This window comes from Podarcis cretensis (assembly GCF_951804945.1).
Source record: "Podarcis cretensis genome assembly, chromosome: 16".
Taxonomy (NCBI): domain Eukaryota; kingdom Metazoa; phylum Chordata; class Lepidosauria; order Squamata; family Lacertidae; genus Podarcis; species Podarcis cretensis.
In genome coordinates, this window is record NC_137186.1 from 32,749,941 (window position 1) to 32,767,205 (window position 17,265).

The window sequence follows — 17,265 nt, forward strand, 5'->3', positions numbered from 1 at the left end:
AGGTGTGGCCTAAGAAGGGCCAGACAGAGAAAGGCCAGACAGAGAGGCCTTGAAGGCTGCATTTGGTCCCCAGGCCTGGGGTTCCTCACCCTTGGATTAGAGCAGCCTTTCTCAACCCTGGGTCCCCAGATGTTGTTGGACTAAAACTCCCATCATCCATATCTAGCAGAACCAGTGGGCAGTGAAGCTAGGGAGTTGTAGTCCAACACTATATGGGAATCCACGGTTGAGAAAGGCTGGCTTAGAGTATCAGACTAAGGCTGGGAAAAACTCAGGTTCAGATCTCTGCTCATCCATTACTCTTCACTAGGTAACTTTGGGCCAGTCACTACTTTTCAGCCCTAACCCACCTCCTGGGACACTTTAAAACCCACTGAGAGCCAAATCAGGCAGTATTCTTCCAAGGAACACACTCAACCCTGGAACTGGGCATGTCCCTCATGTTCTCACATCTGAAATGTTGGAGGATATGAAAGTATGAAACTCTTGAACAGAGACCACAGACACCTTTTAGATTTTTTAAACAATGCTACTTACTTTATTACTGTTGTTACTGTGCATTTTTAAAATTTCATAAAATTTACACACTGCTTGAATGGAAAACAAACAAGCAAACCGCAACACGATCTACGAAAAAGATGAAATGATAAAATGTTCAATAAAAGCAATGAAAAACAGTAAGTTGAAGCATTCAAAAAATTAAAATCGGTGGCAAACTGAAAACAGATTAAAACACACATTAACCATTCTAAGTATTTGGGTAGGTTTGTCTAAACAAAAAAAATGTTTTTAGCAGGTTTGGATATGGAGGAAGGAAAAGAAGGCGGGACGTGGCTTGGAATCAGCAAGAAAGGTAAATTGGCAGCCCTGACGAACTACATGCAGCCAAAGATAGACAAGAATGCAAAAGGAAGAGGTATGTATATGGAAACGAGAGGGGACTGGGTTACATGAACATTCCTGGAAGTTCCCTTAATATGCAGATTCTTCAGCTGTAAATCCTGCAGTCAAAAGTGAATCACACAAACTGCAGCAGCACTGCCCTTACTACAGTCATATATTCTGTTGCGGTGTTTCCAAACCTAGAACAGCCATGACTCAGTGGTAGAACACCTGCTTTGCACACAGAAGGTCCCAGCATCTCCCGATTAGACTGGGAGAGAGCCCCCAATTAAATCCTGAAGAGTTGCTGCCAGTCAGAGTCAACACTATTGAGCTGAATGGATTCTGTGTAAGGCAGCTTCCTGTGTTCCCTCTCCCTTACCAAACCAGAATCTTCTCTTTCAACCCCTGCCCCTCCAGTATAGATCCAGAAGATCTCTTTGTATGGAGACAGATTGTTGGTCTAGCTGGCCCTACTCACTGTCAATGTCGGTAGCAACTCTCCAGAGTCTGGGGCGGAGATCTTTCCCAGGTCTCCCTTGCCAGGGGTGTCTTAACTGGAGATGATAGAAATTGCACCTGGAAGCTGATGCATGCAGAGCATGTGCTCTGTACCACTGGTTCATATGCTCACTTCAAACTCAGTTCTTCTTTCCCTCCATCTTCCAGTGTGTTTGGAGTACTCCCATCACTGATTATAGGAATGCACTCATGCAGTATTGCTGCCACAGGCATTATGGGCTAGCTTCAGTGGCGTAGCGTGGGTTGTCAGCACCCGGGGCAAGGCAAGTAATTTGCGCCCCCTAACCCATGGATTTGCGCCCCCTAACCCTAACCCCCAGATGTTGCGCCCAGTGCGGCCGTCCCCCCCTGCACCCTCCACGCTACGCCACTGGCTAGCTTGCAGTGAAAAGTTGTTTTTCTTATGCGTTTTTAGCTTGCATTTTATGGTTGTCCCCCCCCCCCATTATTTTTATTAGTTTTCCAATGTTTTTTTACAAATCAAACCGAATTACTTTAATTGAATACAATTTAAAAAAAAAAAAAAAATCAGGTTCTCCGCTTCTGTTGCAAACATATGTCCATCTTTTCCTCCTGTATCCACATCATCTCTTCATTAATATCCATTTCATCCTTCACTGGTTGTTGTCCATTCTTACAGCTGACCATCATTGCCTCCTTACCAACAGTGCCTCAGTTATTTCTTAAAAATATAAAATCCATTTCACTTGTGTAGTCCTTCATAATCATTATTGTCTCCGACCAGGTGTGCTGGGAGAGTTAATTCTTATCTTCCTTTGTTCAGTCTTTGCAGGGTTTACAAAGTCACATTCCAATATCTGCTTGCATTTTTATGTTGCAAGCTGCACTGAAATCTATAGATGAAAGGCAATATACTACTACTACTAATACTAGGATATACATATTTCATGTTTGGAAATGGCATGCATCAGCTCCCAGGGTTACATCAAGTTAGTTGAAAGTGGTGCTGTTCCTCTTAAAAACAACAACAACAAGCCACAACAACAACAACAACACACAACTGCTTTAAAAATTCTGCTCTAAAAACCTGCTTGCTACTTTGAAAATAATAATTTTATTTCCATAGGCATATGTTTCCAACTGTTGCCAGAAAATGCTGAGATGTGTTACATATTAAAGTGATGGGCTTGTAATTGCTAGGTTGCTTCTATTGATGATAATGCTAGGTTCCAGCCAGCCGGGATTTTGGTAGAACAATTAATAGCATTTAACTGTCTTGGGAACCCATTGTTTTGGAATAATTCAGTGGCCTCCGGAAAGCTGGGTTATCCCAATATTTGGATACCTAAAGCTTAAGCAGGATTGAAGCTTCAGTTTAGGTAGTATAGTGGGTATCACTTTTGTTTCCTGTTCAAAAGGTTTGAAACTAGGCAGAAACTGCTTCTTTGCTGGAGGATCTGTAACTCAGTGTTACTGAATCTGTTCTGAATCTGGCATTTCCAGTTACAAACCAGGTAATGGGGAAAGCATTTTCCTGAGCTCCTAGAGAACCACTGCCAGTTAGAAATAGGGAATAGTAGGATTTGGGTCAGGATGGTCCAAAGCATGCCCCAAGCACTGCATGCAACCCTCAAGACCTTCTTTTGCAGCCCTCGGCAACATTTGGTGCCCCTCCAAGCCCTTGTTCTGCCTTCCCATAGCTGGGTAAGCGAGGTGCTGGACTTTGTGAAATAGGTGTGAGGCTTTGACAGGGCCCTAGAGTCCTTCTGTCTCCTTTCCCAAGCCTAGTTAGTGGTTTCCCAGCTCTGGGAAAGTGGAGGCAAGGCTCCAGGAGCCATCCAGAGCCTCTCGCCTCCCTTTGCCAGCTTTGGGAGGGCAGCATAAGGTCTGAACCAAATTTTGGCCTCACTCCACCACGTGGCAAGGCAGTGTATGGCCCACAGATTCTGTGTCAAAGTTGCAGCCCACTTGGTATGAAAATTTGGGCTGCCCTGATTTAGTTGGACATACAGGATGGAATTCAATGTCCCATGACTGTGACAGTTCCATCAGGGCAAACCTTTCTGCTTCCTAGATGGAACAATCTCTGCTCTCCTCCCTCCAAGCACTGCTCTGGGGGTGCTTCTGACACACACACACACCCAAAATGATTTGGGGGGGGCTCAGGAGGAAGAGGGAAGGGAACCCTATTGTATTAATGCGTCTGGTTGCACTGGCTCCCACTAGTGCAACTGTTTAGTTGAATTTGGCGCATAGACTGATCGGTATTAGCCGGCTTCCAATGTTCCTGCCACACGTAACCATGGTGGTAGGACTTAGAGAATATCAAGGCTTCTAACTTCTAACATCGGAAGTGGCTGCTGGATCAGGCCAAAGGCCCATCTTGTCCATCAACCTGTTCTCACAGTGACCAGCCCCCAATGGAAGCCCACAAAGCAGGACCTGAGTGCAACTGATAGGCTTGCCCTCCATGAATGTGTCTAACCATCTTTTAAAGCCAACCAAGTTGGTGGCCATCGCTTCGTCTTGTGGGAGAGAAGGGTACTTACTCCTGGCTGTCCTGAATCTTCCAGTACCCAGCTCCATGAGACGCCCCCCAGTTCTACTCCTAAGAGAAAGGGAGAAAATCTTTTCTCTAGCCACCAGTTCTCCATTGCAATTTTTGCAAGATCACGTTAAGAATGTGATGTGTACCGAGAATAGAGCATATCTTAATTGCGTTTCTCTTTTTTTAAAAAAAAAAATAATAATTTTTTTATTGATTTTCCAACACAAATAAAAACAAACAACACATTCACATACACAAACAAAAACATATACAACATGTATAATTTCATAATCCTGTTTTCATACCCCTTATTTCTCCGACTTCCCCATACCTCCCTTTTACTGCATCCTTAATTTTTAACATTTTTTTAAGCAATTCTCCAATAATTAATTATTTAATTCACTTTCATTACACTCCTTTTTTCTTTAACTTATTAGTTACAGCTGCAATTCTCTGTTTCTTATTCCCTGACATCTAGCACTCCTCAATTTTGCAATAATTTTTAAGATATATCTTGAATTTCTTCCAATCTTCTTCCGCTGTCTCTTTCCCCTGGTCACGAATTCTGCCGGTCATCTCTGCCAGTCCCATATATTCAATCACCTTCGTCTGCCATTCTTCCAGAGTAGGTAGTTCTTGTGTCTTCCAATACTTTGCGAGAAGAATTCTTGCTGCTGTAGTAGCATACATAAAAAACGTCCTATCCTTCCTTGGCACCAATTGGCCAACCATACCCAGAAGAAAAGCCTCAGGTTTCTTAGGAAAAGTCCACTTTAGGACTTTCTTAATTTCATTATAGATCATTTCCCAAAAGGCTTTAATCCTCGGGCAGGTCCACCAAAGGTGGTAGAAAGTACCTTCAGTCTCATTACACTTCCAGCAATTATTATTGGGCAAATGATAAATTTTTGCGAGCTTGACTGGGGTCATGTACCACCTATAAATCATTTTCTTTAAGTTTTCTTTTAAGGCATTACATGCCGTAAATTTAACACCGGTGGTCCATAACTGCTCCCAGTCTGCAAACATAATATCATGACCAATGTCATCTTAATTGCGTTTCTCAGCATTTCTGCATATATTATGCCTGCCCACATCCTGGGGAGCTGGGTTTAGCTCTGCGTTCCCAGCATTGCTTGAAATACTGTCTGATGGACAGTAGAGCCAGACCACAGTCTGGTGATGTAGTCTCCCCTCCAGAGTAGGCTGGAGCCTCTCTCTGTTTGGCTACGGAGTCAGCTAGCCACAGAGTGGGGAGGAACAGCGCTTGGGGGGGGGATATAAAAGGAGTTTCTGAGGGAGAGGGGTAGACAAGGCTGGATTTAAGATGAGAAGTTAGGCTTGGTTCTGAGGAGGGGCAAAGGTTCAGGTTAAGAAATAGGGTTTGGTTGGAGTTGGGAGTTAGGGAGTGAGTTCAGGAGAACTGGTTCTGAGGGAAGTTAATAATAATAATAATAATAATAATAATAATAATTTATTATTTGTACCCCGCCCATCTGGCTGGGTTTCCCCAGCCACTCTGGGCGGCTTCCATGGAAACCAAAAATACACTAAAATATCACAGATTAAAAACTTCCCTGAACAAGGCTGCCTTAAGTTAAGCATTCACACTGAGGAGGACTATCCAAAGCGAGAGGCTGGAGCCTCGCAGCTTGGATAGGGAGACCGGGTTGAGGGTCTGGGGAAGGTATACAGGGAGGGCTGAGTCTGAGCTGGGAGAGGTACATCTTGTGGGAATACAGGCTACCGGGGTCTCAGTAGAGTCAGGAGGGGAGAGTTCTTCTAGGTACTGAAGACTCCCAAACCAGTAACAAGGGGTGAGGGGATCCCCTGGGTCTGTGATACCATTTAGAAGACCTCATGAACCAAAGGATTAAGCTGTGAAGGAATCTGTATGGTGCTGAAAGTATTTAACTGTAATATCTAAGTGACAGAAATAGAGCATTTTAGCCTCTATTCTAGAAACCTGAACATTTACCATCTGAAGTGTAACGCCTGATTTTTAGTAACTGAAGAACAGTTGTGTCTATAGTATTATGTTTAAGCCTGAGACATAATTAAATAAAATAAGTTAACTTCAACCTGAAAGAACTCATTTCCTGACCCGCTTTGTTTCATAAACTTCTTTTTGTTTAATAAAACGTTTCTTGTTTGTTTGATCAGCTCCTGCCTGAGACTCTAAATCATTAAGTTTTCCCTCACACAAGTCCCCCGCCAGATAATCTGTGGTAAATTGTAGAAATTCATGTAATTGGTGTACTGTGAGGTGGGTGCACTATATTTAATTGAGGGCAGTTAGCGGGAGAGGATCCACCACATTATTAATTGGTGGTATTAAGTGGTGGGTCTGCTACAGCAGATTTGCAACGATCTTAATTGTGTAGCATTGCATTGTGTAGCATGCTTTGATGGGGTTGGTATTATTTGTGAAATTTGTCTCAGAGGGGGGCATAAAACATTTGAAAAGCCTTTTAAAAAAATTGATCATATAAAGGTCGCTTATTAACAGTGCGCCTGGTACACAATTGATCAAACTTACGTTAATCCGTTTCCATGCTATGTCCTTGACTGCAGTGAGTCAGAAAGCTTATTCATTTCTGCTACTTGGTTGAGCTAGCCCAGTGAGGGGGGAGATGTCCGTTTTCCTCACTGGAAAGCATTCTACCAGTTAAGATAACTATAAGATTAAAAATAGAGGAAGATGGAAAGGAATTGCTGAAAAAATTAATAGAAGTGGAATACAAAAAGGGAGGTGTGAGGAGGTCGCGGAAACAAGTAAATGAAAGATAAGTTATTGAAAGTATTTGATGTGTTTTAAATTGTGTTTGTTTTGTTTTGTTAGTTTAATGTTAGTGTTTTGTTAGTGTAATGTAGTGTTTTATTGTATTGTATGGTTTTTCTTTTCTGTAGTGTCTAAATTGTTGGAAAAGGTAATAAATATTATTATTTTTTTAAAAAAGGAAAGCATTCTACCAGCATCTAACCCCCCCCCCTTTTCTCCCACTTTGCAGGTGCCCTCGTGACAAATTTTTTGACTTCAGATCTGGACAGTTACTCTTACTTGAAGAAAGTGGCCTTAGAAGGACACCTTTACAATGGGTTTAATTTAATAGCAGCAGACTTGAAGTAAGTATATAAAAACTTCACAGCTAAGGCAGCAAAGGGGGAGGAAAAAGCAAGGGCCAATTGGGTGCATATAATGGATAGCACTAAATATTTGTAGCATGGGTATGTGTCAGAGCAAAGCCTATTCTGTTCCCCCACCCCCCTTTTAATGAAGAAATTGTGTTCTTGTCGTTGTTTTATTAAGGAACAAATTTAGGGTTGTAGCAGTCTTGAGTTGTACTCATAGCAGCCCCATTGAAACTGGTGGACATGGCAGTCTTAATTTCAATGGGTTTACTCTGGGCAATGAATGTACATTTTACCTTTATTCAGTAGGCTAGTTTCTACATGCCCTCACAAACCATATTCTGTCCTTCATCCAGGCACGCCAGAGGCATTATCAGGACATAGTCCAGCCAGGCAAAAACGTTATGGGGTTAGAAACAGAGCCAGTGGGAGGTGTGGCCTGGGGAGAGATCTGAGGGCCAGGTAGGGAGGCCTGGAGGGCCACATTTGCCCTCTGAGCTTGAGGTTCCCTACCCATGCTACACTGCTGTTGTGGAGAAGGGAGACGGGATTGCCAGGCAAGCTGCATAGATGACTAAAAGGAGTAGGCATGGATAAGGAAGGAAGCGCGGTGCCATCTCACAGTTATTACAAACTAATGGCTGCAATCTGCTCGCGTTGTTCACCTGGTCAGGCATCTAGGGAGAACTTGAATGAGAAAGGAGCGAGAGGCAGAAACAGATGTGGTGATAATGATGAAGTCAAGGATGTCGCTCCCTGGAAATGTAAAATGGCACATCTCAGGTGTCAAGTGGGAACTGCCAATAATCCGAGTGGATCTGAAGTCAAGCACACTTCAGGTGTCATTTCATATGGTTCTGTAGATCTTCGCGGGGCTTTCTGAATTAGTCACATAATGAATATAGAATGCGGTTCTGGGAGAAAGCAGAGACTAGAGTGCTAGTGAGCTCTGCAGTACCTGGCAGAGCCCTAATTAACCCAAGAGGGTGACCTCAACCTGGATTTGAAGTAGCCTTTCTAGAAGGAGGCATAAAGCGTCCCCGTCCCCCGGATCTATAAAATCATAGGAATGAAGGAAATTGCCCATTGTTTGGATGTATATTATGAACAGTACAGCTGCTTAGCTTTTTGGATCCAGCAAACTAAGCACATGTTTAAACCTCTTATCAATATACCCTGTTTGTTCTATACACTTTTGTGGCACACTTAATCGTGCAGAGTTGTGGTGGGACTGTGATATCCACCAGGCGTTTGTGTAGCCCTGAAAGGGATGTAAGAATCCACTGCTAGAGCGCAAAAATCTTGGGTCAACAGAGGCTGGATGACCATTTATTTATCAGGGATGCTGTGGTGGCACCATGCATTGAGCAGGTGGGGTTGCATTAGGTGGCCCCTAAGATTCATTCTAACTCTAAAATGGTATAATTAATGTCATTCCCCGCTCACTGGGTTAACCTGCCGCTGAACCAAATGGAGGGTGTTGCTAAGACTTTGCTGCCGCAAGCTTCAAATTGATGTGAATTATGTTTTCATTTTGCTTGCCAACCCTGCCCCACAGTGCAGGCCAACATAAATCATATCATTCTGTTTTCCTGTGGTGGAATACAGAAACGGGAGTGGATGCTGAAGTGTGTGCTGCTTGACGATCCTTTTGGCCCTTTGCCGATCTGTAAATCAATTATTTCTGGGGCTCTGCCACCCTTAGTTCAGCTCTGCTTTCAGCATTCCTGTTGCCTACTGGGGCTGCCTCAGCCCAGCCGAGCCGAGCTGCCTTCTGGTTAGCTTTCAAATGCAGTAACTGGCTTTATTAAATTTATTATTATTATTTATTCATTTATGCCAGTTGCATTGAAGGATAGGTAGGCCTCTGCGGTATTTTGTAATGCTTCTTGAACAAGATGCCAAAGATGTTGAACTCCTCAGGAACCAAAGCATTGTCTGTTAACGGTATAGTTAGGAGTCTGTGGTATATACAGTGGTACCTCAGGTTAAGAACTTAATCCGTTCTGGAGGTCCGTACTTAACCTGAAACTGTTCTTAACCTGAAGCACCACTTCAGCTAATCGGGCCTCCCGCTGCTGACATTCCGCCACCGTGCGATTTCTGTTCTCATCCTGAAGCAAAGTTCTTAACCCGAGGTACTATTTCTGGGTTAGCAGAGTCTGTAACCTGAAGCGTCTGTAACCTGAAGCGTTTGTAACCCGAGGTACCACTGTATCTGGGATGAGGAACCTCAAGTCCAAAGCCCAAATGCAGCCCTCCAGGCCTTTCTGTCTGGCCTTCAAGACATTTCCCAGGCCACACACACCCTGTCCCTGCTTTTCACCTTCCTTGAGTGCTTTTGCATGGCAGGAATGCATTCTTGAACTGTGATAATGCCTCTTGCTTGCATGGATGGCTGATTGAGTGATGGGTGTATAACTTTCACTGTATAAAGTTAAAGGTCCCGCTTGTTGCTCTACTTGCTTTTGACTCTGGCCCTGCCCACCGCTGGCATGCGCCCCCTCTCCCCCAAAGTTGCTCCCCTGTTGTGCATTTGCCAGTTCATTCTTATGTGTGTACAGCGCATAGCTGACTACTTCAAATACGCTATATGTATTTTGACAAGACGAGGAAACTTCCCCTGGGCAGTAATTACTTTCTATATCCATTTCTTGACAGCTCAATAGAGTGTATCAAAGATGGATGGCTGCTAGCCAAAGAGGGGGGTATTCAGAATATGCCAAACAAACCATGTCCTCCTCCTGCTCTCCCTCCCCAAAATAGCACTCTGGTTTCTCAGAAGTAGTTATAAGAGTTCTTCCCTTCAAATAGGTAGCCTTTGGACTCTCAGTGTTTTGCAGTAGGATTTCAGGTGCATACCAGAATTTCAGGCTTGTGCAATTTCAGTGGATTCAAAGGCTCTGTTGCCCTGGTGTGGCAAACCCACTTAAAGAAAATAAAATAAATGGATGTTTTGCTGTTAGGAAAATCCTCTGAAAAGTGTTGGATGAATGAACGATGAAGAGTACAAGCAAATCAGGATCCGAGCTCATGACCGTATAACCCCCCCCCCGCCCCACCCCGCAACGCAACCAATTGGAATAGATACTCAGTAAAGACCAGGCATAGTCTAACCTCTGTGTAGGTTTTGTGCAAGCAAGTCAATGCACAAGTCAAGGGTGAGCCTATGTTTGAATAAAACATGATTTGTGTTCCAGTGTGTTGTAAATGCATACTGCAGCTGTTAGTAATCAATAGGTTGGTGTTTGAGCATCACCTGTATTTAGTGGAGCTTTGACTATACAAAGATTACTAGTGAAACTGAGTTGGTGGGCATGTGTTGTGACCTGCCGTGGGATAGTTGACCAGTAAATCCCAGGCTTATAAATGGAAGGAGAATAACTGGTTTTCTACTGACAACTTTAAAAATGCTGGTGGTCTTGGCAGACCACTTAATAACATTTTTGTTTGTTTATTCTACAAATCAAAATACATACGTAACTCATATTTGAATAACTGTCAAGGTGCCTTATAATGCAATGGAAGTAGGCAAAAAAACCCACAATCATATTCTTTCTTTAGCATCAACATCAACAATCATCACTATATTATGAAAATCATGGGCCTTGGGCCAGGCTGCTGAGGAGCACTCTTTTTTAAACATTTAAGGGGAAATTAGTAGACTGCACCAGTGTGTGAAAATCACAGGCCCTTGTTCAAAATGGTTTTGATTTCTGTCATCAGAAAAAAATAAATTGAGTGCAAGACCAAGTGCAGATATTTCTAATTGCTCCACAACCTTACTGTAGATAATGGAGCTTTTGCACCATCGCAGCTTGAGAACCTTTGGCTTAGACAATGTGGCACCAGACATTCTTGGACTGCAACTCCCATCATCCTTGACTGTTAGCCATGATGGCTGGAGTTGGTGGCAGCTGTAGTTCAACAGCATTCAGATGGCAACACGTCGGCTAACCCTGGCTTGAAGTGTAGCTTAGTTCAGGTGCGTTTTCTTTTCTTTAGAAGGACAGTCTCTGGTTCTGCCCCTTGAAAGCAGCAGTCACTCATTCTTTTGGACGGAGTGGGGAATGCCTGTTCTCCCTTGTCTTTTTTTTTTTCTTCAATAGATTTTTATTGAGATTTTAAAGGTTACAAAAAGAAAAAATAAAGAACATATTTAAACAGGGAAAAAGGGAAAAAAACAGAAAAAAGATGCAGATAATTAAAAAAAAATCAATCCATTACATAACTTTCTTTCCTTTGCTTATTTCCTTGACCTCCTCACACCTCCCTTTTTTGTATTCTAATTCAATTAGATATTTCAGCAAATCCTTTCCATCTTTATTTCTATCCTAATGATTTATCTTAATATACTATAATTTAACGTTCTGTTCTTTCACCAATTAACAATCCATTTTTACTTAATCCTTTATATCATTTCTGCTAAAACCACATTACTTCATTCCAACCTCCTTCTAGCATTCCTTAATTTTACAATGTTTCTGTAGATAAACTTTAAATTTCTTCCAATCTTCTTCCACCAACTCTTCTCCTTGGTCTCGGATTCTGCCAGTCATTTCCGCCAGTTCCATATAGTCCATCACCTTCATCTGCCATTCTTCCCGGGTGGGTAAATCTTGTGTCTTCCAGTACTTTGCAATAAGTATTCTTGCTGCTGTTGTGGCATACATAAAGAAAGTTCTGTCCTTCTTTGACACCAATTGGCCGACCATGCCCAGGAGAAAGGCCTCTGGTTTCTTCTGAAAGGTATATTTAAATACCTTTTTCATTTCATTATAAATCATCTCCCAGAAAGTCTTAATCCTTGGGCATGTCGCCTGTTCTCCCTTGTCTTCCCAGTAGTAGCTTGATATTCAGAAGGCACTTGGCTTTGTTTGTTTGACTAGCACTGCATTCCCTCTCCCTTGGTTCTGGAGTGCTGATCTCTCCCGTATGGCAACCTTACTCTGTTGTCTGGACCTGTGGCTTGTGATGGAGCCATGTTAATCATGAGCATGGGTTTGAGAGAATGCTTTTTATAAATGTCATAGCTTGAAGGTCAGAACAATCCGTAGTAGAATCTTCCTCCCTGCTTCAAGTAAAGTGGACCATTAGAATTCAGCTGCAGACTGCCGCAAGTCGTGGTAGGTCAGGCAGAAGCTTTCATTTAAAACATTTCCTAGTGTCTCTTGCTTAGAGCGATGATCTTCAAATCCCAGTGGAATCATAACTACTGTAGGGCATCTTTGTGATTTGCTAATTTGCCCTTGGTCTCTCTGTAATGAAGATGAACGCTCTCCTGGAACCAGGGGCTGGGGAGAACATGCAGGGAGGGCAGACACCGTTCAGAAATGGGGGCAGCCTTCTCTCCCTACTAGTTCTGTTGCAATCATTCAGAGCCAGCCCTGACCAGATCTTTGTGGTCTTGGTACGATTAGCTCCTGCTCGTCCCTTCTCAATGACAAAGCCACAAATACCTGCTCTGTGCACAATCTGTTGGACAAGGTTGGGTAATAAATAGTCTTGTTTCTCTTTCCTTCCTTCCTCTTTCTTTCGTCTTCCTTCGTCCCTCTTTCTTCTTCTTCTTTCTTTCTTTGGATTTTTTTTTTAACAGCTTGCCTTTTTATAATTCAAGAATATTTGAGGTGGCTTATAAAGAAATGGCAAAACAGAACAGCATTTTTAAAGAGCCTCTAAAAATACAGTACAGCTTCTGAAAATTCCCTTCTACTGCCCTGCCTTTCCCGATGTCAGTGAGTACCTGAAACTGTCATTTACGGAGTCAAAACCATTGCTCCATCTACCTGCCATGCTGTCTACTCCAACTGGCAACAGTTCTTTTGAGCAGAAGCCCTTCTTCCACCCTGGCAATGGGCATCCTTCAAACTGGAAGATGATGGGGATTAATCTTTGTTCTCCCATAAATAGGAAATTTCTGCCCACTTTCAAATGCTTCTGTTCTTTTCTTTCTTGCTTTTAATTTGCTCCTGTTTCGAAGTCCATTCTGCACTTTCTCTCCCCCCACTACTCTAACAAGTGATAAGTAGAGTTCTCATTACATGGAGGCACATGGTTAGATCTCACTTTCCTGGTTTCTTTAGTTTACCTTTTTCCATTCTGCAGTGTGCCAACTCCAGTTTGGTTCAGCTAGCCCAAGATGGGCCCTGTCCTCATAGATTTTCCTTTGCTTCACTTATATGTCCAACTGTTTTCTCTGCTCTGGGAAGAGGGAAAGACAGCAAAGTAGGTATATTTTTAAAACGCAACATAAAGGGACTGTTCCGATTAGCTTGTGACCATTTGACAAAAGTGGGTAGAAATATGTGAGCAGCTTCTGAAAGTGCTGCTCCCTTCCATTGCCCTTGTGTTTTTGGGGGTGTTTTTTTATGATGGCTGTAAAACAATCCAGGCAATGTGGTTGGCTTATATGCCAAATATTCACTGCAGCCAACATTGGATACAATAATCTCTGAATTGCAAAAGCCTTCGGTGATGTCTTGTGGATATTTCACCCTTAGGCTTTGATACTAGTGGCTACGTTGCCCGCAAGGCACTCAGAATTCCCTTTGGTAATAAGATTGATCTTGAAACATAATTCCAAACAGTTTACGCTGAAGCTATAAATTTCCGTGGCTGGCTCATGTTGCTGTTTGTCTGCGGCGAAGTTACCATCACTTGTTTTCAGAGGCTCTCTGAGGGTTGATATTGGACTGGATCCAGAACTGCCTGTGAGCAGCAGAAGGGCTTCTTCTGCGGGCAGAAGGGCCCTTTCTGACATAGCGCAAGATTCTTGCACAAGAAAGAAAGGACTGGGAAACCAGAGATCAGCTTCGCAGAATCCCCTGTGCATTACACAACTTGCCGCCAACACTACCCCTTGCACAAAGTGGAACAGTAGCTGCTCATCAGAACTTCTCCATCTAAGGGCCTCTCTGGATCCAAGCAGAGCAGATTCTTCTAAAAAGGCAGGATTAAAAGAAAAGAAAGGAAAGGAAAGCTCTCTCTCTCAAAAAAAAAAATACCTTGTCTTTCATGCTAGCTCTTGCTTTTAAAATAAAACGCATATGAATAAAAGCACGTATATCCTTCCTTTCTGACATGCAAGATATCCAAGGCAGCTAACAACAATATAATAGCTATTGCAGGAATATAGGGTTGGGTCCAACTGTTTTTGATAAGAGCAGACCCAGCTGAAATCAACTGAGCCAAATTTGTCATGTTTTTAATATTCTGTTGGGAGCTGCCCAGAGTGGCTGGGGAAACCCAGCCAGATGGGCAGGGTATAAATAATAAATTATTATTATTATTATTATTATTATTATTATTATTATTGGTCTCCATTGATTTCAATGGGTCTTTTCTGAGTAGAACAAACTTTGGATGCTCCCCTCCAGTCCTGAGGGTGGCAGCTCCTATTCCTTATGTCTGAGTCTGGCACTGCATCTTATTTTTGAAGACCATTCTAATATGGGCAACAGCGATGAAAAATCAGAGTGTGTGGCAGTATTTTGGGGAAAAGCTGACCTGCCAGCCCAGTTTTAGAGGACAGAATGTGGCCCTTCTTTCCTGAGCTAGTTATAACATTCCCTTCCTGGAATGTGTGAATGCCAGCTTGTATATGTGTGTGTTTTCTAGCTGCTGAAGCTGTTTGCTATTCAAATCTGTTACGGTTTGAGGTATGTGGAATGGAGAGTGTACTTCTGGGAAAATGTGGAATGTTGGGGAAATAAGCTACAGATGTCCTGAATTAACAAGGCTGTGCTTCAGATGCATCTCCCATTGTCCTGCCCCCAATCCCCTAAACTCCAAGGAATCTTAACTGCTGAAATTCTCAAACCACAACTTCAAGGCAAGTATTAATGTTGCTATCACACTCAAGTCTGCTACTAAAGGAAGTCTCTGGTGACTACTTAAATCAGCACAAGATAGTCTTTTGCAGCAATGCTTGGCTAATAGATACATGTAAGAACTGGCTCTGGATTAGCTTCTAGGGTGCCCCCTCACTCACTCAAAGACAGCTTTTTAAATATATTTCTTACAGGCTTGGCACAAACATCAGTCAGATCATGGTTTACAGAGCCTAACTGGTTTGATGAGTCTAAATTGGCAAACTTTGGTTTGCAACGGGGCAGAACTCAGATTATAAAATGGTTTGAATTTAAGCAAGCTGGTTTATATTACGTCTGACTCTGCAGATAGCAAACTAGGCTTGATGTTTTCCACATATTTAGCTCTTTTTGCTTATGTCTTTAGGAGTGTATAGCCTTTCAAGGAGTTGATCTACATGGTCAAGTTGGGACATTTTCTATAGAGACTTCCTAGGCAGGTGCTATTTGTGGCTAGAATGTTGTACTGGAACCAGAGTCAGCGCTGTCCTGGAACCAACTATCCATGCACCTAGGGAAGCTTGAAAATGGAAGGAGCTAAAGCTCCACTTCGCAGGTGGCGCTGTGGGTTAAAGCCTCAGCGCCTAGGACTTGCCGATCGAAAGGTCGGCGGTTCGAATCCCTGCGGCGGGGTGCGCTCCCGCTGCTCGGTCCCAGCGCCTGCCAACCTAGCAGTTCGAAAGCACCTCCGGGTGCAAGTAGATAAATAGGGACCGCTTACCAGTGGGAAGGTAAATGGCGTTTCCGTGTGCGGCTCTGGCTCGCCAGAGCAGCGATGTCACGCTGGCCACGTGACCCGGAAGTGTCTCCGGACAGCGCTGGCCCCTGGCCTCTTAAGTGAGATGGGCGCACAACCCCAGAGTCTGTCAAGACTGGCCCGTACGGGCAGGGGTACCTTTACCTTTACCTTTACCTAAAGCTCCACTTAAGAAAAATCCTGAATTTTGTATAGCGTGCAACTATCCCTGTTTGACCAGGAATGGTCTTTGTTTTCATGTACCTGAGCCTAATCATTTTTGCATTTTTTGGGGGGGAGGGATTCTTGAAAAACATTTTAACATAAGTGAATTGCTAGAGGACTTGTTCTTTAGGGTTCATCTGCCTTACCGGGATCTCTAGTAGTTTGGTGTTCTCCAGCTTTGGGTCACCATTGGCTAAGCTGGTTTGGGCTGATGGGAGTTGCAGTCCAGCAATGTGTGGGAACCAGAGTTGAAGAATGCTGAAGTTGTAGGTGCATTGTGTCTAGTGTCAACACATTTGAATGGACACAGTGACACACTGCATTATACAGCCTGCACATTCACATACCGCTGCTGCTGCTGCTTAGTTTGAATTGTTGATAACCTATTGTAAGGTAGTTGTGGTTTTCTAGTGTGTTCAGCTGAAAAAAACAAACACCATAATAGCTTGGAAGGAAGGCAGTTGCAGATTAAATTAACATAGCATGCAGAAATCAAAGAAGACTCTTCAGCAATGAGTATTAACAAGGGCAATTCAGACAATGATGAGTATCTGGGGTGTTACACACACGACTCTTGCTTTATTTCTTTTTTTTCGGGGGGGTGAAATGGAAAGCACATGACCATTGGTGTTTTAGCACACATTCCATTAAACTGTTGTGCACTACTGCAAATGCGTGAAATATTTGTGGAAGCCCATAGCAGTATTTGAAACTTGCTTGGTTGCTTGAAATTATGTTAAGTTCTTGCCACAATCTTTATTAATAGATTTCTCCTCTCTCGTCTCTCTCTTTAAAAAAAAACCAGCAAAATACATAGTTAAAATCTAGAAGCCTGGAAACTACAAAACTCTTATCCTGGAGGAGTTGTGGAATAGTACATGAGATGAATTTATATTGAGCAGAACATCTGATTGACTTGCCTTGGGAACGAGTCTGATATGTTCGTTCTTTTTGCTGAATTTTGCTTTCTTTCCTTAAAACAAAAAACTTTGGCTTTTTAGCGATGTGTGACCAGCTTGGGTTTTGTAAGGAATTGCTGGAATGTATGTCTTTGAGAGGGGTGGGGGATAAAGATCTAAGATGAAACATAGCAACATGACTAATGGGCGATGCATCATCCACTTGGGGTTCTTTTGTGGGAGGGGGAGATATTTCAAGTGCAAAGGTGCTCCCTTCATAGAAAATAAAGCAATAAATCAGAGGTGTATATTTGCCATGCAATTATGAGGGCCGCGAAACGGTTGCAAAAGAGTGCAAATCCTTCATTTCTAATGACAGACGTTGATTTGTTCGGCACAACTATTCCCTGCTGCTTTAGTTGTTTACTGTCTGTTCCATGTGTGGCATTAGAGCATGGGTTGTCAAACTAAGGGCCGCGGGCCAGATCAGGC

At 43.0% G+C, this 17,265-nt stretch overlaps 1 protein-coding gene and 1 long non-coding RNA gene across 4 annotated transcripts in view; one reads left to right on the top strand and one right to left on the bottom strand.

The window, feature by feature from the left end:
* Nucleotides 1–17,265, bottom strand: part of LOC307205152 — a 153,840-nt gene that overhangs the window by 122,541 nt on the left and 14,034 nt on the right. The gene's annotated exons all lie outside the window — the stretch shown is intronic.
* The window catches only part of TANGO2 (transport and golgi organization 2 homolog), a gene marked incomplete at its 5' end in the record, with an annotated part of 105,670 nt that overhangs the window by 50,958 nt on the left and 37,447 nt on the right, over nt 1–17,265 (top strand). For 2 of the 3 annotated variants that reach the window (XM_079957057.1, XM_079957058.1), the window contains 2 exons: nt 794–916; nt 6,925–7,039. In XM_079957057.1, coding sequence (XP_079813183.1) covers nt 794–916; nt 6,925–7,039 — 238 coding nt within the window. The remainder of the gene's footprint in view (nt 1–793; nt 917–6,924; nt 7,040–17,265) is intronic. The other variant, XM_079957059.1, reaches the window with a different exon arrangement.